The following is a 15,537-nucleotide window of genomic DNA, read 5'->3' on the forward strand; positions in this document are numbered from 1 at the left end:
TAACTATAATCTTGATTTGTGTCATCAAGTTGATATATGATTACGCTTTTTTTTATATTTGTCAGTGCATTGTTAAATTTGCAATTGCTCCTGCCAAGATACGAGTCCATATGTGTTGCCGAACCCTACTTTAGGATTTTTGGCATTAATTAGACTTGTTATGCATGTTTGTGCATCTTCCACGCACGCCTGTGCACTATCTATATGAAAGCATTCACAAGCAAGTCTGATTCTTGCTTAATGGAGGTCAACACTTGACGCACTCCCATGCATGGAATTTATGCATGCTCGTGCATGTCATTATGAAATATTAACAAGCTGGAGCAACCATTGATGTGCTTCTCATTCAAGTCAAAGCCAAACATAGTTAACATTCAAATGCACACCTGTGCAGGAGGCATGCATGCCTCTACATAAACCCAATTTCAAACATACATATCTATTGTGCATGCAAATTGTCCTGTCTCCTGAAAGTTTCACACATATCCCATATGAAGAAATGCAAGACCGTGCATGTTATTTGTACGAGATCATACACTTGTTGACATGAATGAAAAATCAACCATTGGGTGTGTTGTTCGAGATTAACTTGACTTGAAAACAATTCATTATTATTTGAAATTTCATTAAAATTATTTGTATAAATAATAAATTCAAATTTATATACAAATGATAGTATATTATTATGTAATTAAATAATTTTGAATAAACAATACTATATGTATATATTTTTTGTATATAAATGTGTACATACATGATATGTAATTATTTAATTGGATGTTATTTTATCATTAATTTAAAATCACTCAATCAAATCAGAACATATCCATGTGTATATACATTTATATACCAAAAGTATGGGGAAATTAAAATAAATGCCCTTTTTAGTGGGGTAATAAACAAATTTACCCCAAATTTTGGGGTTAAAGCATAAATACCCTTAAATTAAAGTATTTAAACGAAAATGCCCCAAATATCCCCTTAAATACCAAAACTACCCTTCTAATTTAAATTACTATTTTATTTAAGGGTAATAAACAAATTTATCATAAATTTTGGGGTTAAAGATAAATACCCTTAAATTAAAGTATTTAAACAAAAATACTCCAAAATAATACCAAAACTACCCTTCCTCTATTTCTATATAAACCACATATCTTCCTTCATTTTTAACATATCTGAGAGAGATTTCTGAAGAGAGAAAATAAGTTCATGTTCAAGATTTCGGGCGTGAAGAGAAAAGTTCGTCATTACGAGGTATTTATCCCTGTCATTACTTTAATCGTTATTATTTTATTAATAATGCAATTATATGTGATATTTTATATAATAAATTATAGTTGTATGTAATATGTAAAATAATAAAAATTAGATAGGTTATATTTTAAATATTATAGTAGTATAGGATAACATGATATTACTTCAATCGTTATTATTTTATTAATAATGTAATTATATGTGATATTTTATATAATAAATTATAGTTGTGTGTAATAAGTAAAATAATAAAAATTAGTAGGGTATGTTTAATAATATTATTTTGTAAAATTAAAGTATGAAATAAATACAATTGTGTAATAGATATCTGTAAATACTATTTTCAGTCGTATTATTTATGTTGATTATATATTTGATTTAGGCAATATACAATTTACGCCCAAATTTTAGGAGTTAAGCGAAAATACCCTTATATTAAAATATTTAAACGAAAATGCCCCAAATATCCTCCTAAATACCAAAACTACCCTTTTAAATTAAATTATTATTTTTTAAAGGGTAATACCAAAACATGATATATTTAAGTAGTCACAATATATAATTGAATTATGGAATAGGTATAATTATGTAATAGACATCTGTAAATATTATTTTCAGTCGTATTATTTATGTTGATTATATAGATCGACGGATATTTAACATTCAGTTGAGTATGAAACCGAGGCATCTCGACGACGGTGCTCCGATAGAAATTTCGAATGATGAGGATGTTGAGGTTCTTAACGGTCTATCTAACCTCTTCAAAGAATGTGTTCCAGTTTTTGTTATAACTACAGTTACTGATGATAGTTATGAGACTCAACAAGCAAATGAAGATTTTCAAGGTGGGGAGTCGAGTAGTTATCTAGAAAATCAAACTATTGGTGTAGAAGAGATTTAAAATATCGAGATCAATCCGAAACAAGAATTCTTAGAGGAAGATTTTGCACATATAAATGAAGTTAACATTGATGCATTGTATCGCGCAGAAGAATTCCTTAATGGGGACGAAGCAACTTTTCCAGACTGGAGTGAATTTAATGGAAAGGTTGAACAGAATATTCCAATCGAAGAATCAGAGATTGAAGAGAAGACCTATGGTAATAACGATATTGGAGGTACGAGTTATTTTCCAGAAATAAATCCTGCTGGTGGGAATGTTCTTACTGATGCATTTCATTGGTTACCACTTTTTCCTAATCAACCATCTACATCTAGAAACTCTAAAGTATCGATCGATACTGATTCTCCAAAAGCTGGTACATTATTTCCTAGTAAACAATATGTTATTGATGCGATAACTCAAGACGTGCTTCATAGGGGATATCAATTTTTTGTGAAAAAATCAGACACGCTTAGATGGGTTCTTAAATGTCGCAACAAAGAATGTAAATGGCGTGCACGGGCAGTTAGGGTGGGAGAAACTGATAGCTTTGAATTACGTCGTATGGATAACTGTCACACATGTTGTAAAAATCAGATATTACCTTATCATAGGCAAGCAGGTGCTCGAGCTTTGGGGCAGATTTTGAGGACTAAATTCATTTTAGTTGATCGTGTTTATTGACCGAAGAAGATCATTACTGATATCGTCGACCGATATAAAATTGATATATCATACGCACAAGCATGGCGGCCGAGAAATTGGGCGTTTCAATCATTAAGGGGGACACCAGAAGAGTCGTTTATGTTGCTACCAGAGTATTGCCTCAATTTAGAGCGTTGCAATCCGAGGACGATGACACATATACTAACGGATGAGGAGGATCGATTTAAATACTTTTACATGGCATTCGGTTATAGTATTCGTGCATTTCAGTAACATATTCGACCGGTTATTTGTATTGATGCTGTTTTCTTGAAGAGTCGATATTTGGATCAACTATTTATTGCTGTCGCATTAGATGAGAATAACCAAATATATCCACTTACTTTTGGGATTGGTCCCAGGGAAGATCATGACACATGGTGCTAGTTTTTAACAAAGCTGAAGGATTGTATTGGTGAGGTACCTCATTTGGCCATCATTTCAGATCGACATGTCAGCATATTTTCTACATTGGCTGAAGTTTTCCCTGGTATGCATCACGGTTATTGTTGTCACCATTTCCATTGTAACATGCGGTCCAAGTACAAAAAGAATGCAAAAGTCGTATGGATGTACTGGAAAGCAGCCAAGGCGTACACTGAATTTGAATTCCAACAGGTCATGAAGTCACTGTCCCGTTTGCACTCTGAGGCAACTGCATACCTGTGTGAAGTGGGTTATGATCGATGGGCACGAGCATATTTTCCAGGCCATAGGTACAATGTAATGACTACCAATATTACTGAGTCATTTAATGTCTTGGTCAAACACGCTCGAGGTTTACCTATTACTATACTGATTGAGTTCATTAGAGGTACATTGCAGGGATGGTTTTATGAAAGAAGAAATCATGCCAGTAAGTTCATATTCACTGTTATACTATGTTATAAATGTGTGTTACTAAACTTATACTTGGTTACTAACCAGATGAATTTATATTTATATGATTTACAGATGCTTGTACCAGTCCAATCATACCATGGGTTAAAGATAAAATCGCAAAACGTGTACGAAAGTCTTCGAACTTAGAAGTGTGTCCTATAACAACTGATCGATACCAGTTTCTTGGTAGTGGCCAATATGATGTCCTGGTAGATCTGACAGAGCATACATGTACTTGTAGAAAATTTCAATTATCAAAAATTCCCTGCATGCACGTTATTGTTGTAGCCAGATATATGAAGCTTACAACCTGCCTTCAATGGGTGCATTCATACTACAGCACAGTTTTTTATCGAACCGTTTATGTAGACGCAGTCAATCCATTGGGAGATTAGTCAGAGTGGCTTCATCCGAAGGAGGCAACTATTATCCACCCACCATATGTGCATCGTCGTCGTGCAGGAGGTCCAGCAAATAAAAACAGACGACCTTCTCAAGAAGAGGTTGTTGAACAACTTATCTATAGCCGATGTCATCAACCTGGACATACAAGACAGAACTGCAGAAGCCATGTTCCAGTACCTAGCTCTGTACCATCAAGTTCAGGAAGAAAGAAGAAAGAAGAAAGATGAGAAATAAATGCAGTTGTTATTTGTACTTGTTAATGTTAATATAAATGTTGTTTTTATACTTGTTTTTGTAACTCTAATGTTCGTGAAAGTTAATTTTAATATAAATGTTGTACTTGTACTTGTTTCTGTAAATCTAATGTTTGTGATTGTTACTGCGAATATTATCTTTTTATATTGGTTTTTTTATTTTGGGTCTACAAAGATCCTTCGATTACGCTTCACAATTCCTTATATCGAATCACATGCATATTCAACCCTAATAAAAGCTATATATTGAAAGTTGAAAACAAATTATATATATATATATATATATGTCTTGCAAATATTCTCAATATTTACAAATACATTAAAAATGAAATGAAGATAAAAATTTGAGTGAAGAGAAACTTACCTTAAATAGTTGAAAAATCATTTTAAGGGATGCTAATTTTATCTTGAATAAAAATTCATACTGGGTGGTTTGTGAACTCCAAATTCAAATCAAAATTGTATCCAATCTTGCATTCTTATAATAATGAAACTATATATATATATATATATATATATATATATATATATATATATATATATATATATATATATATAGATAATATATCATTATATAATTTTATCTTTTTTATTATATGAAATTCTTAACTATCAAGTGATTTTTTTCAACTCTTCTTAAGTATTTAATTTTAACTATAGTCTTTTAATATTTCTCAATTCTTTGATAAAGTATTTTTAGCTATATATTTGTTATGAACATATAAATGAATCAATATATGGATAAATATATATACAAATGAATAAATAAACATATATACAAATACAAATAACATATACAATAACCGTCAATCAATATCCTGAAAATATAGTTGTGTGCCTAAACGAGTGTGCAGGCGTAACGAGTCCTCCCCCTCAAAGCATAACGAGCGGTGAAGTGCTAAACACTCGATGTATCGTAACATGAACACCCCACAGTCACCTGATAGAGGCGCCTGCTGCGGTATATCCATCACCCTATGCAATGCAAATGGATCGTCCCGAAGGAGATCGACTATCCGACACCCCTGTATATCGGACAATATCCTCATACCACTCTGTATCTCTCTCAACCGGAGATAAATCTAATGAAAAATTAACATCATCCTACAAAATATTTATTTTCAGTATTCATTATTGTTATATCTAGAGTATTTGTTAATACTTAATAAATTAGTACTTACTGAATTTCCAGTGAAGATAGCTGAGATAGAATCCCATCCCGGAATGTCCTTCGTGTGCCATCTCAACATCCGGGTGGCTCCCACATACGGCGACATATCTACCCATCGAAATAAAGAGTCCAACGTCTCGTAAATTCAAAACTGTAATATCAATATAAATCGATTATTGTATATATTTACAATCATATTAAACTAATTTTATTTTAAACTTTCATTGTTTGTTTGAATTAATAAATATCATAATTACCTGAAACGCTATGGAAATCCCATGATACCATATTGCTTAAGCTGATTTTCTTTTTTCTTTTTCGGACCGGAATCCATAGAAATTTGGGAGATGTTATCGCATATAGAGCGATATGTCATCTGTCATACTCGTACTCCCCACGGATATGCATTAAACCTATCCAGATGATTAGCTAATTGTAATATCTTCTGAGAAATTATTTTCCTCAAGTCACTCCCTAACAACCCTGTGTGAAGATAAAACAATAGTGCTAACTTAACTGCATCAGTGTCATCCTCCCCCCACGGTCTCTGTTAGAAAACACGACTCAGATCAGCATATGTAACTGATTTACACCCGTGAAAATATGTCTGGAGGATCTGATCTGTGGCCTTCGATGGAATGTAGAGGTCGATATTTACCAAATGACTGAATCGAAAGTCTGTCATAATAGCAAACTCATATGCACTGAATCTGACATCCACGTCATTAACCCGAAACCATAACTCCTCTCCCGAAGTCACCTTATTTACCGCTCGAAGGATGAAGGAATGTATTAGGACCTCACTAAATCGACTATCCTTTAACTCTAGGAAGTGTCCGAAACATGTACGCCGAAACATTTGTAATTGTCTCTCTGTTAATAATTTTTTTATCACGGCTCCAACATCTCTATATCCACGTGTAGTAACTTGAGCCTTGAAGTGTTTTTTGAGAGGAAATCGCAGTTCATCTCTGCTTTCGTCTCTTTTTCTCTTTTGTACAGCTCCCTGTATGAAAATTAAATTACAATTATATTAAATTTATATAAATTTTAGGGAATAAATTATTCAATTCTATACATAGAGGTCTTATTCGAAAAAACAGATATCAAATTCGAATTCTACACGTCAAAAAACCTTAAGATGGCTAAATTTCAATTTGATCCCATATGAAAAATATCAAAAAAGCCTAAAATTTAATAGAATTACATTCTGCCCCCCTGATTCCAACAAGAGAAAACTTATGCTATTAAACTTCTGGAAAACCGCAATTTTCCCCACCACACGAATTTGCGTGTCCACCACGCGAATTCGCCCATCAACCGTGCGAATTCGTGAGTCAATCGCACGAATTCTGGGGGTTGACCGTGATTTTGCCAGCCCACATAGTTTTCTAATTTATACTATGCCCTACCACACGATGAAAATGCGCATTTTCACCCCTAACCACACGATTTCGTGTAGTCCACGAAGTTTGAAAAGTTCAAAACACCTCCCCGTCTACACGAATGCTGACCACACGAATTCGTGTGGTCACTGCGCCATTCGCGTGGTGATTGCCGAATTCGTGTGGCCACATTTCACCTTCCAAACTTCGTTTTTCAAACTCCATTTCAATAACAATCAACTTTACACCTAATCTAACATAAAAGCTCTAACATAATTCATCAAAATCAGCAAACAATCAAGCATTTTCTTCGAAAATTTCTAACCGTAAACCCTAACACAAAACACCCAAATTTCGCATTAAATCGCTCAAAGCGTGAAATGAAATGCATAAAGAAATGACAAGGGTTGTTTTACTAACCTTTTTGTCCATCGTCGTTGCCGAAAACGTTGGAAAAATTGCCGGATGAAATCGGAGTTGCCGAGTGCGCGAATTGTGTGTTCAAAATTTTCAGTTTCGTGTGTTTGGCTGTTGTGCGCGTGGTTTGGGACGATTTTGAGTGGAGGGGCATTTTCGTCTCTTCGCAATTTTGGGGCATTTTCGTTTAGTGTTAAAATTTAGGGGTAATTTCATTTTAGCCCTTAATCTTTGGGGCAATTATTTTAATTTCTCAAAAGTATGTACACATAATTTTATTAATTTTGAATTAAAGATTAAACAATGTTCAATCACATGATGATATATTATCATTTATGTATAAATTTATATATATTATTTATGCGTATAATATTACTCTATAAAGTTTGTAATATTTCATCCAATAATATTCAACCTCGATAAGATTCAACCCCAATAGATTAAAACGAGTTATTTTTATTGATATAACATTAATAAAACTAATTATATTCAACTTATTTACATCTAACTCTAAGGGAGCATTCAGTTTGGGGAACATGTTGTTACCAAAATTAGAAGATTACCTTGAGAATTATTGAATATAAACTATTATTATATTTAATAAAATTTCATAAAATAGATAAATATAAATAATTATTGTATTTGGTTACACTTGGGTGTAATTATTCTAAAACATTTTTTATGTTATTTATTATATTAATTTAAAATGAGATTATTTTTACCTTAAAAAAATTAATAAATAAGGATATAATTAATATAAAATCAAGATTATTTTGGTACTAATCAAATAAAGTAATGTAAGTTATAAAAAATAGAATACCACCGTAATGTTTCTCTCTCTTGAACTAAACGCTCCCTAATTAATTTTTTAATTTGATTTTTTTAATTTTAATTAAAGGAATTGTGACATTTATTCGACTTACTAATATGAAAATATTTCAAAATTTAAAAGCCCAACCCGTACAAGAAAATTGGTGTGTACCAAACTTTCATACTCAAAAAACCCAAATCAATTTCAATCAACCGCTTCAATTGTTTGGACCGTTATTACAATTATTTGCATTCACAACATTGTACATCACACTTAGTATCCAACCGAGAAGGCTATAGATGGAAATTAATGTTTCTGGAAAGCATTCAAGATATAAGTATTGGTTAGACTATAATAACCTAAATATTTGACTTAAAATTTGACATTAGTTACTAGTCTAGACTCAGACTATGGGCCATGTTGGCCCATGGGTGCCGGCACAATCCGAAGCTTAAAAGGTCTAGTCCGGGGGTATAACCCACAAAATTTTGAGTAATGTCAAAACTCGCTTTTAAGACGGGTTGTGTCAAAAGATTGTCGGCAAAACCGTAAAAATTTTATAAATTTAATTTTTGATGGATCAAATCATGCGCGCGCGCGCACACACACACACACAACACCTTCTTGTCCATAAAATTTCTATTTGAGGCTTACTTCTGATCGAGTCCAAATTGTCAAGACCATCAACCAAACATTAATTAGTGATAAGAAGGTATAATTATCCAATATTGAGACAATTAGCAAACATTTGTCAAATAAGAAATTTGTTTAGAATGTTTTGTAAATATTCTTCTATTTTGCTTTCATAATAGCAATAGATAGATATTTTCACCTTCCTAACTAATATACATCCAATCTTGTTTCCCTTTTTCTTCAATTGAAATAGGAACACTTTGTTTGAATCTTATTAAGATTCGAAATCCGAAGTGAACATAATTTGAATGTAATTTATTCTCATAGTTTTATAAAAATAAAGAATTATCTTAGAAAATGGGCATGGCCATACAAAGACAAAAGAGTATACACTAGAGATATTTTGTTATAGTGAATTTTTTACACCATACATTTAGTTAGTTAGTACATCGTAAATATAGGTATTTCAAATTGAACCACATTAAAAACTTTGTGTCTTTTATTTTTCTTATATTTGTTTCATATATTACATGATAGTATATACACCGAAACCTCTCTAGGTTTTTAATCGCTACTAAATCTATTTTGCGTAATATTCAAAATTACATAAATCAGTTAATAATAATAAATTATATTAACAATATTATTTTATTAACTTTAATTTATATATTAATTTCTTTTGGTGAATTCAACAATTAATTTTCAATAAGAAAACTCAATTTTGATAAATCTATCTAATGAAATTTGTTTCCATGAGTTATGATTGTGAAAGCTATATTATAATAAGATATTATGATATCTTAGGAGTGAAATTAAAGTTAATTATTTCTTGTACTATTAATTTCTTTTTAAAATAAAACTATTGCAAATTTAGGAAAGCTTTTAATCTAAATCATAATACATAATTATGATCCAAGGTACAATCAAGGTTTTATGAATACAATACAAATTCGAATGTAACCCTTCTTTTTAAAAATTCTAAAACTCTATTAACTTTACTAATCTATGGGGTTAATACACCATTATGTTAATTAATCAATGTCTAGATAATATATAGTATCTACTTATTTCATTTGATTATTAGATATTGTTTGATTGATTCAGTTTGGACTGAAATCTATAAAATGCCTCCGGGTAATCGATTTGATTGTAATATTAAATTCAAGAGGAATAAAACTTTGAATTATATAATTATAGTAAATTTAAAAATAACAAATAAAATAATGGTTGATCTTGTACATAGAGATTCATAAATGGGAATCATAATTGTAAAGAATCCTTGTCGAGTAAAATTAAAGTTTCAATTTTAATATGATAATACCAAGATGATAATGAGCAATAGTATGCTAATATATTTTAAACATATAAATTTATACGTATTTATATATATCATCGTGTGATTAGATATTATTTTATGTTTAATTCAAAATTATTTAATTATATTATGATATATATATATATATATAAGTATGTATTTAAAGTAGATACATATAATTTTATTGTATTATAATTGGAAATCAAAACAATCAATGTTATATGTACATATTTTTTTAGTATATAATTGAATACACAATTGATGTTAAGAGTAGATTTGAAGTGTACTTATTTGAGCTCAAAATAAATTTTACTTGAACAAACCAAAATATAAATATTAGGTAAATGAACACAAATCTAAATATGAATTATAGAGTAGTCGAGAAAATGAATCCGAGCCTAAACCCAAACAAAAATCATGCTCAGCTCGCCAACCGAGCATGGCTTGCATCATTAAATATACTTTCTCCCTGTCGGTTGCTCACTTTCTTAATATGTTTATATATATTAGTGATGCGTGTATGTATACTTAAGTTAGAGTTTATGAGAAGATTGAGATATGGGTCAGATGTGGCTACACTGCTACAGTAGGTTTGAACTCTAATGTGTCTGTAAATGTTCTTTCTTTCTCTGTGATTGTCTGTATCGTTTCTTTTATGGAATAATTGGCATTAATCTTGGCCTTATAACCAAGCCAAATTGATGTTTTGTTAGCCGAGCGCATATGTCGAGCTTTAGCCAAGTCGAACATTTTGTGCCAACTCGAGCCAGGTATAAATTGATTACGAATTCTTAAATAGCAAAATGAACCAAATATAAACTAGCGTTTCTCTATGTTCGGTAAGCGCAAATTGAAAAAGAGTTGAGCCCAGCCCGCCTAAAAGCGAGCTTTATCTTATTCAAGTTTGGTTCGATATGAATCTAATTCTAATTAATATATCATTATATAATTAAGTATTATTTTATCTATAATTTAAAATTATTTTATCACATGAAAATACACCAATATTGTATTGGTTGATCAAAGCAAGCAAGATCCACTATCCATGGCTTGTTGTCTTAATGTACTTTGAACACCACTTTCAAGTATATAAAAAATGAAAACTACAGTCAAGACACAACCAAAATGTTTATTTAAAACCGTTACCCATTTTCATTCCCATCACTCTTGAAGTAACTCTGAATTGAGAAGCAAGTTAGTTGTAGAACATAATGTGAGCATTGATTGGCAAACATTAGTAGTTTCAAGTAAAACGCCCTCAGAATGGGTAGCCATAGCCATCAATGCCGCCTTCTCATCTTCTCATTTGCAAATCTTCTTTGGTCAAGTCATTCAATGCACAGTCTAATGAAATGTGTTAGTTGGATCCACAATTATGTATTGTCCCCCATCTTTTTTGGACTCATGTTATGTAGCTCCCTACCCGTACCCAAAATTTTAATCATTTCCCCCCTTGCATAGTTCCATTTTTTCGGTTCTAGTAATTATATTAAGTCTTGTTTCTTCTTCAATGTGTCCCTAAAGGTACACTACTTGAATCCAACTTACTGTCTGTTCTAAGGAGTAAGTTCAAATTTTCTTTCAAATTGCAGCTTCTTGTATTTTCATGTTCATTTGCTTCGCTTAATAGCTAAGTTTTGCTCTTGAAGTAAGTTGAAAACTTCACATATTTTCTCTGTTCATATATTGAGGTCATAAATTCTGTGTTTTGTGGTGTTATATTGGCGTAATTTTCTTAAGTTATGCGGGTTTGGGGTGAGTTTGTATGTTGGTTTTATGCAAAACGAAAGGTTGGTTTGTGGTGTTTTCAGGAAGCTTTTGTATATTCATGTTCATTTGCTTTACTTAATTGCTAAGTTTTGTACTTGAAGTTGAAAACTTCATATATATTCATGGTTCATAGACGGAGGTCATAAATTTTGTGTTTTGTGATGTCACATTAGCAGAAATTTTTATGATTTTTGTCGGTGAGTTTGTGTATTGGTTTTGATGCATAAAGACTGGTTGTTTTGTGGTGTTTTCAGGAAGTTGAGAAATGGATACAGGAGAAATCAGGTCACTGGAAAGTATGCTGGAGACACCAGCAAGCTTAGATGAAATATGCAGTGCAAGTCAGAGGAAGAAGCTCAGTGTGTGCTTCATCGAGTCTGATGACAGGCGAATGGCACTTGGCCGTGGCTACACTGGAGGAACTACCCCTGTTAATGTCCATGGAAAGCCTATTCCTGACCTATCAAAAACTGGAGGCTGGATTGCAGCCCTCTTCATTTTTGGTAAGAACAAAATCTTTTCTCTTTTGTTTGGTTAGTGAGAAAACTCAAGGAAAATTATGTTTATTTTGATTGATTAGTAAAGAATTTGTATGTTAATTGGAGGGTTTCATTTCTCAGGGAATGAAATGGCAGAAAGAATGGCTTATTTTGGACTTTCTGTTAATATGGTGGCCTTTATGTTCTATGTTATGCATAAACCGTTTTCAAGTTCATCCAATGCTGTCAACAACTTTCTTGGAATATCACAAGCATCCTCTGTGCTTGGTGGTTTTCTTGCTGATGCTTATCTTGGTAGATACTGGACAATAGCCATTTTCACAACCATTTATCTTATGGTACGCTTCCATTATTTTAAGCAATTTCATTTATAAGCAAAGCTTATACTGAGGTTCAATCTTCATTTTCCTTTTCAATCTTCTCTCCTGGAGGGTCTGACAGGAATAACCTTATGTGCGACGATCAATATTTTCATGCCAAACCAAAAGCAATGTGATCAAATAGCCTTGCTTCTAGGCAATTGTGAACCGGCAAAATCTTGGCAGATGATTTACCTCTATACAGCTCTTTACATTACTGGATTTGGAGCTGCAGGCATAAGGCCTTGCGTCTCTTCATTTGGAGCAGATCAGTTTGATGAAAGAAGTGAAGATTACAAGACTCACCTTGATAGATTTTTCAACTTCTTTTACCTTTCTGTCACAATTGGAGCGATTGTGGCTTTCACTTTGGTTGTCTACATTCAAATGAAACATGGATGGGGATCTGCCTTTGGTTCATTAGCCATAGCCATGGGCATATCAAACATGTTATTCTTCCTGGGTACTCCATTGTACAGGCACAGATTGCCAGGAGGCAGCCCTCTAACCAGAGTTGCCCAAGTTCTTGTCGCTGCTTTTCGAAAGCGAAAGGCCTCTTTCTCCACCAGTGAGTATATAGGCCTGTATGAGGTTCCTGGAAAACATTCTGCTATAAAGGGAAGTGGAAAGATACCTCACACAGACTCTTTCAGGTATTGTGAACTCTTCATTCCACACAAATCAACAATTCACCATATAACTTGAGGCCTTTTCGCTGTGCAGATGTTTAGACAAGGCAGCGTTGCAACTGAAGGAAGATGGACCTGATCCAAGTCCATGGAGGCTTTGTACTGTAACTCAAGTAGAAGAAGTTAAGATCCTAATCAAACTTATCCCCATCCCAGCTTGCACAATTATGCTCAATGTCATCCTGACAGAATTTCTAACTCTCTCAGTTCAACAGGCCTACACTTTAAACACCCACATGGGGAATCTGAAACTTCCTGTAACATGCATGCCAGTTTTTCCAGGTCTCAGCATATTCCTCATTCTATCCCTCTACTACTCCATCTTCGTTCCCATCTCTCGGCGCTTCACTGGGCACCCTCAAGGAGCCTCCCAGCTTCAGAGAGTAGGCATAGGCCTGGCAGTCTCGACCCTCTCTGTAGCATGGGCAGGCGTCTTCGAGAGGTGCAGAAGAAACTACGCAATAAAACATGGTTTCGAGTTCAACTTCCTGAGCCCTATGCCAAACCTAAGTGCATACTGGCTTCTAATCCAGTACTGCCTCATTGGCATTGCAGAAGTATTCTGCATAGTGGGATTGCTTGAATTCCTCTATGAAGAAGCGCCTGACGCAATGAAAAGCATAGGCTCAGCCTACGCAGCTCTGGCCGGAGGATTAGGCTGTTTCATGGCATCGATTTTGAACAGCATTATCAAATGTTCAACCGGGGATCTGGAAAACGGGAAACAATCTTGGCTGTCACAGAATATAAATACAGGGAGATTTGATTATTTGTACTGGGTGCTTGCACTTCTGAGCCTGGTAAATTTTGGTGCATTTTTATATGCAGCTTATAGGTACAAGTATAGGTCAGAAATGAAGGTTTAAAGTTTTGAGAATTTTATGAGAATGGATTGATATTTTACTTAAGAATTTGAAGCCTAGCATTATATACTCGATAAATTTATTGAAACTAAAATTACTTGTTGGGACAATAGGGTTGATCAATTTGGTTTGAATCTGATCAAAAAAAAAAAAAATTTGCTTCTTCATATGAGCTTTAAAAGTAACCCCACATTGAAGAGTTGTAAATTGAATTGCACAGAAATCTGCAAGCTTCAACTACTATTGATTCATACTCCCTTTCACGCCCCTAATGCCATTTTCAATTCTTAGTCCCATGGCATCAATTGATTCAAAATTCAATAAAACTATACATACCCACTTAAATAAACAAATGAATATACACTTGTGTGTGTCATTATATAATTGAGTGATTTTGAATTAATCAGATAATGATATATATAAGTATATACTCATTTATATACTCAAAATGGATATGTGATATTGGTTTTCAAAATTTACCTTATTACTAGTCAATCATAAAATTTCATCATCAAAAATAGCTTTCCTATCAAAGAGGTGATTAAAATTTATGTACTACAGTAATGGTTTTCTTTTCTAATTAAATTTCGTTGTTTAGTAATTTTAAACAAAAAATGATGTGTACCTATTTTAGGTATATAAATATATACACACTTATACATGACATCATATGATTGAATGATTTTAAATTAAAGATAAAATAATATCTAATTATATGATAATACATATATATATATATTTATGTGTTCAAAATAAGTACACATAGTATTACTCAATATATTTATAGTCATTGAAAAATATTATATACCTTCTAAAATACATCAAATTTAGAACCCACCTGTAATATCAAAAATTTCATGTAAATATTAAAATTCCCCTATTTTATAATACTTGCTGCATTTATGTTACAATTTCATGGAGGATAATTGAAATATACCCTTAAAATTTTATAAAAAATAAAAAAGAAAAATTTTCAAGCAATCATTTACTGTTAAAGTGTAAGGGCTATTTGGTTTGTGGTAAAGTTCATAATTTATCTTTTAATATTTATGTTATATTTTATTTGATTTGTCAATAGATGATAATTATCTTTACTTTAAATATTAAAATATTATTAAAATAATTTTGATTTTTTTACAATTTTATTTTTATTTATTAATTTTTTAAGATAAAAATACTTTTATTTTTAATTAATATAACAAATAATATGAAATATATTTTAAAATAATTACGTCTAA

At 32.2% G+C, this 15,537-nt stretch overlaps 1 protein-coding gene across 3 annotated transcripts; it reads left to right on the forward strand.

Annotated features, from left to right (window-relative positions):
- Positions 1-11,489: 11,489 nt before the first annotated feature.
- LOC123192688 (protein NRT1/ PTR FAMILY 6.1-like) lies at positions 11,490-14,344 on the forward strand. Of its 3 annotated transcripts, none has more exons than XM_044605329.1 (5): positions 11,490-11,681; positions 12,143-12,391; positions 12,509-12,726; positions 12,820-13,400; positions 13,471-14,344. In XM_044605329.1, exons 2-5 carry the CDS (start codon positions 12,154-12,156, stop codon positions 14,300-14,302), a joined length of 1,869 nt encoding a protein of 622 aa, XP_044461264.1. In that variant the 5' UTR covers positions 11,490-11,681; positions 12,143-12,153; the 3' UTR covers positions 14,303-14,344. The 3 variants fall into 3 exon arrangements, with proteins under 3 accessions (XP_044461264.1, XP_044461265.1, XP_044461266.1); XM_044605330.1 differs by having other exon boundaries at positions 11,490-11,642; XM_044605331.1 differs by lacking the exon at positions 11,490-11,681 and adding an exon at positions 11,688-11,766.
- The last annotated feature ends 1,193 nt before the right edge of the window (positions 14,345-15,537 follow it).

Source organism: Mangifera indica, chromosome 12 (genome assembly GCF_011075055.1).
Source record: "Mangifera indica cultivar Alphonso chromosome 12, CATAS_Mindica_2.1, whole genome shotgun sequence".
NCBI classification, from domain to species: Eukaryota; Viridiplantae; Streptophyta; class Magnoliopsida; order Sapindales; family Anacardiaceae; genus Mangifera; species Mangifera indica.

Bases quoted from the DNA above. Each gene is read 5' to 3' on its own strand.
- LOC123192688 (XM_044605329.1), top strand. From the start codon at position 12,154: ATGGATACAGGAGAAATCAGGTCACTGGAAAGTATGCTGGAGACACCA. The intron at 12,392-12,508 runs GTAAGAACAAAA...TTCATTTCTCAG, and splicing joins TGCAGCCCTCTTCATTTTTG to GGAATGAAATGGCAGAAAGA. The intron at 13,401-13,470 runs GTATTGTGAACT...TTCGCTGTGCAG, and splicing joins CCTCACACAGACTCTTTCAG to ATGTTTAGACAAGGCAGCGT.